Source organism: Adiantum capillus-veneris, chromosome 5, assembly GCF_014529385.1.
Source record: "Adiantum capillus-veneris isolate H3 chromosome 5, ASM1452938v2, whole genome shotgun sequence".
NCBI classification, from domain to species: Eukaryota; Viridiplantae; Streptophyta; class Polypodiopsida; order Polypodiales; family Pteridaceae; genus Adiantum; species Adiantum capillus-veneris.
In genome coordinates this window covers 102445405-102453017 of record NC_140935.1, presented here as the reverse complement: position 1 = coordinate 102453017, position 7613 = coordinate 102445405, and the positions used below count along the sequence as shown (strand labels likewise).

The following is a 7613-nucleotide window of genomic DNA, read 5'->3' as shown; positions in this document are numbered from 1 at the left end:
TGTGGACAATATTTTCCAAAGCTAGATAGCCAAAAGCATTCAAAACATGGGTCAAAAGAGACAAAAACACCTCAAGACCAAAATCCACCAAGACGACCTATATCACGTGCGTTCAAGAGGTAATTAATAATACCCCAATATACATACTATACTTACACTGTGAGCCTATTTAAAAAACCCCCACCCCGCTCTGTATGTATACATTTTTATACATTTTGGTCTTTTAATAATCCTCTCCGGTTAACTCACGTGATATCATACACATTCTAAAAAGTGACCGCCCCAAGAAACTAATCCAAACCACACAAAAATCATATATCTAGAGTCAGGGTACCAAGGGCAAGGTGTGTGTCAGTTCCATCAAATTCTACCATAAAGGTACATGGATCGCAATCCATGTTTCTTTGTCACGGACTCTTGTCACAAACTGTTCACGGACTGTTGTCACAAACTGATACAAGACTCACACCATAGCTAAAACTACTCATAAGGAGCCTACTGGTTTTTTTTTAATTAAACTTGGACTTGAATTGAGGATTCTACAAGCAAAATTGATTTTTTTACCAAAAGCACGATTAATTGTGTTTATACTAGATTTCGACTAGGAGATGGGTTGTAAACTCATAGCCACCGAGTGTTTTTTCTACAAATTGCAAGGGCTAGAATGTGTGGGGTGAAGTAATTCCGATTTGAGGATGTGAGAGCAACCAAAGAGGTAATAGGCCAGGGTTCCGCAATAGTGTTTTCTTGATGTATTTGTAATCAAGCAGACTATGTTAGAGTAGAAACCCTATTGGAGGAGACTAGTTTAGCCACATTTCCACAGAAGAGAGTGTGAATCAGGGGATGTTGACAATCGTAGAACCCATTCTTGAGGAAAGTCTATTTGATAATTAATCATATATATCTTACACCTACATGGCAAAGGGATTCAAGAGTGTGCATTTCAAAGAGGAAACAAATATAGAAGCGAGACCATCCCAACCTACACCAACCGTGAAACCATTGAACCTGAAATGTCAGTTTGAAAATGAATAAAGTGCAAAAATTTACAAAGACAGTATGGATCACTACCAATTTGTGGAAACTTGCTTAGTATGCCAGCAGTATTATATGTACGGCATCGAGATGGATTACATCCTACTTATCCATTAGCTATGCATTACAAGTGGGTAGTAGATTTGATTACAATGCCAGTGGGTGTTTGGAAGATGAGGTATATTGTTCTTGCTAGAGAAGGTCTCACTAATCAGGTTGAAGGAAGAGTTTTGCGTACAAAGGCTACAACTATTGTATACAAATTTTTGCTTGAAGACGTAATTTCTAGGTATGATTGTGTTGGCAAAATCACTGCTGACAGAGGAGAGCTGGATGCACATGAATCTCATGAGTTCTTTGCTTGTTTGGGCATCAAATTGGCTCTTACTACGGCATTCAATCCAAAAGTTATAGAGAAGAGTGAAAGGGGGAATCCGCCTATTGTTAAGGCTTTAGCAAAGACATGCTAAGGATATATTGGTGATGGCCTAATCTACTACCTTTTGCTTTATGGGCTGATCGCACTACGCATAGTTTATAGGTTATATGCCATTTGAATTGATGCATGGACAGAAACCCATTATGCCTACAGAGGGGGCACTTATGTCTTGGATTATAATGCCATGGGAAGTGAATATGTCTACAGAAGATTTGCTTGCTTGACGTATTTGCCAACTTGAGAGGCATCAAGAATATAATGAGTAGGCCAAAGAAAATCTCAAGGAGGATGTTGCAGGTTTTGGTGGCAAGATTGTTGCTACCAGAGCTGTTTTACCTATGGCTGAGCAAGCTCGTTGGGATGTAAAAGATGTGCATGCTCATACATTTATTCTGTTGTCTGTGAAATACACTATTACTCCTTACATTTACTCAACAAAATATACAAAACATGCTTGGGATATTCTGGTTGGTCATTTCTGACAGTTCCCTTGTGCAGACTGTTCTTAATGCTTTGCCAAATTCAGACTAGACTTTTGATAGTACTTGGAGAGATGATCCAAGGACATCCAGAAGTTGTTAAGGTTAAGGCATTATAATCCTCTGGCTTTATCCTCCCTAGCCGCATCCCCAACAAGCCTTGTTTTTTCTTTGGGTCAATGTGCAGCATTGGATTAAGTTGCATGTTATGGTTCAGATTAAGCCAAGTGGCTTTATCCTTTGGCTTTCTTCGAAAAAAAGACCACTAACTTAGGAAGTAAATAGTGGCTTACCAAGTAAATAGTGCATGAAGGGCAAGAACTTTGTCTTTGTCAATGCCTAGACTGAGCTTCCAACGGGATGCTCCCCGAAATGTGCAAAGAAATCTTTAGTCAGCCTGGCCTAATAGCCTTGGATATCCGTTGTGGGGGATTCCTTGGCTTTTCGTAACCCGTTTTTGCATCACCGTGAGGGAGCTGGTTGTCTGTTGCGATGAAGTAATTTCAAGGTAGAAAACGAAGGTAGGGACTCGGGACTCGGGAGTCACGTGTGTTTGAGTGTGTTGAAGAGGGAAACTGGCCACGACAGAGGAGTTGGAACTAGGTGCCACTTTGCAGGGTGGAAATGCCCAGAGTCTACACCCACCACGTGTACTTCCCACGGGCCAATGAGCTTCGATTCCTCACTACAGTGCTCATGCCCTCTATAAATAAAGCGCGGCTGCTTACGCAGCTCTACAATATTGTGTGACAAATCAAAGAGATTTTGATCAGCTGCATTCTTCACACACACAGTACAAAACACAAGCTAAGCGCACTGCTCATTATGGCCTTCACCACAACTTGCATGAGCTTGATGCTCCCGAGTTCTACAAGCACCTCATCTGGAAGATCGACCGGTGCGGTGCCCAGCGGATCGGGCAGTACCCGATTGAGGCTGGTGCCCGTGAGATGCAGCATCAAGGAGCGCAGCGGCAATCCTGTGGCTGAGGCCACACCTAGCTTGAATAGCGTGCAGGAAAGCATCGACCGCAGCACCAAGCAGCGCAGCGGCAATCCTGTGGCTGAGGCCACACCTAGCTTGAGTAGCGTGCAGGAAAGCATCGACCGCAGCACCAAGCAGGAGCTGAGCCGTGCGGACATCGAGCGCCACCAGGCCGAGGCCACCTCCGAGCAGCAATCGGTGTTGGGCACTCGCCCCGCGTCCACCGCGCCATGGCCGCGACCGGAGCTGGACCGCCGACCAGAAACAGGCGACCGCTCGCTCGGCAGCCTCTTCGCAGTCGATGGTGCCGCGCCGGAGACCATCAACGGCCGCATGGTGAGTAGCCATTCTCGATCGTGAGGCATGCACTCAATATTTTAGTGTTATTGTTGTTATTGATCTCATCTCATCAACAACGTGGCAGGCCATGGTGGGCTTCTTGTGGGCTCTCACCGCGGAGAAATTGACGGGTCTTAGCGTTATGGAGCAGCTCTTCAACCCGGCCACGTCGGGATTGCTCTGGTTCGCGGCAGTGGTACAGCTCTTTACTCTGGCGTCCATCATCCCATTCGCCAACGGCGAGTCCACCGACGCTCGTCGTTGGGGACCCTTCAACGCCCAAGCAGAGCGTTGGAACGGTCGTCTCGCCATGATCGGCTTTGCTACCCTGATTGTGGACGAGATGATTCGCCAAGGCCCCCTCATCCATCCATGAGCACTTTCCTTTACTATTGCGCTCATGTAACATTTTAATCGATAGTGGGCAGTTGTCCGAATTACATCTTCGTGCCATACTCCTACTCGGCACCGTATAAATCCATAATGATCTCTCTAGCTACCTCTTCCACGCAGCTCACTCACCCAAGCGCCACTTGTAAATAGAGTCTCGAACCCTCCTTTGTACATTTTAGCATAAAGTTTTTGGGCACGCTTTAGCCTCGTTTTGTGTTTCTTTCCTTGTTTTTGCCTGAAAAAAGATCTTTTCAGTAGGTTTGCACGCATATCTCTTTTGGGCGAATCCCAGAAGATACCACTTTGCTACAGTGAGAAAGGAAAGGTAGCCTTTCGAGTAAAAAATGGGGAGGAGGCCACGTGGGGAGAGAGAGAGAGAGAGAGAGAGAGAGAGCTTTGTCTTAAATCAAGAAAGAATTTTTTGCACTGTGTGATTTTGCCCTGCCTGTGTGTCGATTGTGGTGGGAACCTCTCGAGGAGGTGAGGCCACAGCATGGACGAGGATCGAGGCTCGAGAGGTCACAAGCCAGAGACAGAGCGAAGGGGAAAGTGCAGGCAAGAAGGCGAGGGGGGCAACCGGGAGGCTGAGTAGGGCTGCGCAGGGGGTCTTTCGCCCTGGCCTCTGCTCCTGGTCTGTGTGCGAGATGAGAGGAGATCTCGCTCTGCGCCTACTACGCACTGCTCTGCGCATTTCTCAGATTTGCGTGCGATGGAGCTGCAGGGAGATCCTGTTCAGAAGCAAGCGGGGGCAGCCCCACAATCCTCAGCGAAACGGCCCTTGCAAAATACCCTGCCGCAGCCTGCTCCTACGCCCTTTCACTCGCGATGGAGCTGGAGGAGATGGTGTATGTGGCAGTGTAGGCAAGGCTCAACCAGCCATGGCGAAGCATGTGGGGGCGCAAAGGGCAGCGATGGCAAAGCGGGGGGGGAGGGCCGTGGGGAGAAGACAGAGCAGAGAGATAGAAGAGAGAGGAGAGAGAGGGGGTTTCTGGGGGGAAGGATCTGGCGAGATTCCCCTTAATTGGAGTGGACCGAGTAGGGAGTAACCTCAAACTTGAAAAAATAAAAAGTCTTCCAAAACATGTCCAAGTGATGGGTGAGTTAAGGTGGAAAGTCAGACTTTGTGTCTACACATACAAAGTGGTAGACTCTGTGTCTACACGTACAAAGTGGTAGCCGACTTCACATTAGTGTAATTCTGTTTTTCTTCTCTTTAAAGTGTACTTGCACTATGTAGATAGTGAATATTGTTTTTTTAAGCTATTAAGAAATATCTTACATATAAGCCCGCACCATTTCAGAAAAGTGAAAAACCTTACAAAACATCTAAAATGCAAACGTTACAGGTGAGTCTCTCAAGGTAATTAATTGACATTCAAAAGACCCCTCTTGCATGCACTCCGAAACCCTTTTCCTTTCCCTAACAGTTTTAGCTTCAAAGAAGTTCTCTACCTATTCGTTACCCTTCTCATTTTGAGTATTTATGTATTTTATTTTATTTTATTGTTGAAAGCCATTAGATATGCCATACAAAATATTTAATGTTTTCCTTTGCCACCCCCAATCTCGAAAAAATAAAAAACATTTCAAAAGATGAGATTTCAAAAAACAAAAAAAAACATTTCAAAAAAAAAAACCATATAAAAGGTGGTCGAGTACATTTATGCAAGCTTCTCTTCTCCTCTATTTTCCCTTAAGCATTTTCTTCTCTCAGAGTGTCTTTGACTCGGCAAGTAGTGAATATTTTATTTTTGGAGCCATTAGGAATACCTGTTTCAATGAAAAGTGAGCATTGTTGTTTATTTGGTATGCTTTAGCGTGGTTTTTGTTGACTTTTCTTTTCTTATCTTTGCATGAAAAAAGATTTTTTCAATATTAGCTGTCACATTTCGGGGGGGGGGGGGGGGGGGGGGGAGAAATCTCCTCTCATCACTTAGTCGCATCACTTTTTTGAAGCTTGAAAGAATCTAGGAAAGGGGAGACTCAAATCTGTACTTGCAAGTTGAAAGATCTGACAAGCGAGCACCAATCGTATAACCAAGCTAATTCATTTTTTTCAATAGCTCTCTCTCTCTCTCTCTCTCTCTCTCTCTCTCTCTCTCTCCATCCACATATCCACATAGGCCTCATGGCTCACCATGGAAGTAGCATTGCGACAAATTTTGAAGAATCTTTTTAGTAAGTATTTTATTTTATTTGCCAATTAGAAGCAGCACAGTTGAGAGAGAGAGAGAGAGAGAGAGAGAGAGAGAGAGAGAGAGAGTTCGCCATCTCCATCCACATATCCACAAAGGCCTATGACTCATCATCGAAGTAGCATCGCGGCAAATTTTGAAGAATCTTCTAAGCATGTGTTTGATTTTATTTGTTTTTTAGAAGAACCAATTGGAAGGGGGGGGGGGGGGGAAGAGAGAGAGAGAGAGAGAGAGAGAGAGAGAGAGATGCACACTACCCTTGACTAGACATAGTTGCTAAAGAGAAGTTATGGGTAGTAAATGTATGATGATACCACATTGATATACTAGATTGTAATGCAATATAACTCTAACTATGGTTAAAAGTTTGGATCATGACGGATACACATCAATTTCTTGACAATTACTCTTGTCCTTCCTTAAAAATACTATTGGATCTTGATTGCATTGCATTGATGCTTGGGCTTTAAAAAATTATTGGTTTACCCCTTCTCACCTAAAACAGCCTCAACAATCGTCTGTCCTAGGTCATGTACTATTTAAAGAGCTTCCGTCTGGGTGGTTCGGTGAATACTATGAGAACTTTGGTGTGAAGTAGACTCCTATTCACAATGTTCCTTTCTTGATAAAGCACTTTCACTTGTGTTGAAGAACTCCCTGCCACCCCATGCTAGGATGGAGTCAAGGATTCTAACATAAGCTATGGGGTGCACTATGTAATTATGTTAATGTACCAAGTGAGTTGAGTAGGAAGGGTTTTAAAATGCAAGAGTTTTAAGCAATTTCCAATTTACCACATAACATGGCTACAATTTTTTTGATAGCATTTTGACAACACAACCATAACCAAGAAAAGTAATCCATGAGTCACACTGGCTTCCACAACCAGAAATCAAAACCAAAGCCATAAGCAATGTTTAGCCCTTGACCATAAACCATATACCTCACTGAAGCAAGTCCCACACTTGAAGCCTTGACTATACGTGCTATAGTCAAACCAAGCCAACACACATGGTCCTTAAATAAAGAATTCTTATGCGTAAAAGATGTTTTATCAGAGACTAAATGTAATCTCAAAGGGGTGGAAGGGAGCTGTTCAACATAAGTAGAAGTGCTTTATCAAGAAAGGAACATTGTGGATATGAGTTTACTCCACACAAAAGCTCTCATAGTATTCCCCCAACCAACCAGATGGAAGCTCTTTAAATAGTACATGATCTACGACTGATGATTGTCGAGGCTATTTTAGGTGAGAAGGGGTAAACCAATAATTTTTTAAAGCCCAAGCATCAATGCAATGCAATCAAGATCCAATGGTATATTTAAGGAAGGACAAGAGTACTTATCAAGAAGTTAATGTGTATCCATCATGATCCAAACTTTTAACCATAGTTAGAGCTATATTGCATTACAATCAGCTAGCATATCAATGTGGTATCATCATATACCCATAACTTCTCTTTAGCAACTCTGGCTAGTCAAGCTCTCTCTCTCTCTCTCTCTCTCTCTCTCTCTCTCTCTCTCTCTCTCTCTCTCTCTCTGTGTGTGTGTGTGTGTGTGTGTGTGTGTGTGTGTGTGTGTGTGTGTGTGTGTGTGTGTGTGTGTGTGTTTTCTTCTAATAAACAATTCATGGGGATTGTAGAAGCTATTGATGTTTGATTTTCTCTCTCTCTCTCTCTCTCTTTCACACACACACACACACACACACATGCACACACGCACACACACCTCTCGGAGCCAGAGTCC

At 43.7% G+C, this 7613-nt stretch overlaps 1 protein-coding gene across 1 annotated transcript; it reads left to right on the top strand.

Annotated features, from left to right (window-relative positions):
• The first annotated feature begins 2732 nt into the window (after positions 1-2732).
• Positions 2733-3845, top strand: LOC147457842 (early light-induced protein, chloroplastic-like). Its single transcript, XM_086511707.1, has 2 exons — positions 2733-3276; positions 3365-3845. The coding sequence occupies exons 1-2, from the start codon at positions 2782-2784 to the stop codon at positions 3653-3655; spliced, it is 786 nt and encodes a 261-aa protein (XP_086367833.1). The 5' UTR covers positions 2733-2781; the 3' UTR covers positions 3656-3845.
• Positions 3846-7613: the final 3768 nt, after the last annotated feature.

What these genes read in the sequence shown, in the direction of transcription:
- LOC147457842 (XM_086511707.1), top strand. Translation starts at nt 2,782, where the DNA reads ATGGCCTTCACCACAACTTGCATGAGCTTGATGCTCCCGAGTTCTACA. An exon ending in AGACCATCAACGGCCGCATG is followed by an intron (nt 3,277 to 3,364) that starts GTGAGTAGCCAT and finishes ACAACGTGGCAG; the next exon opens with GCCATGGTGGGCTTCTTGTG.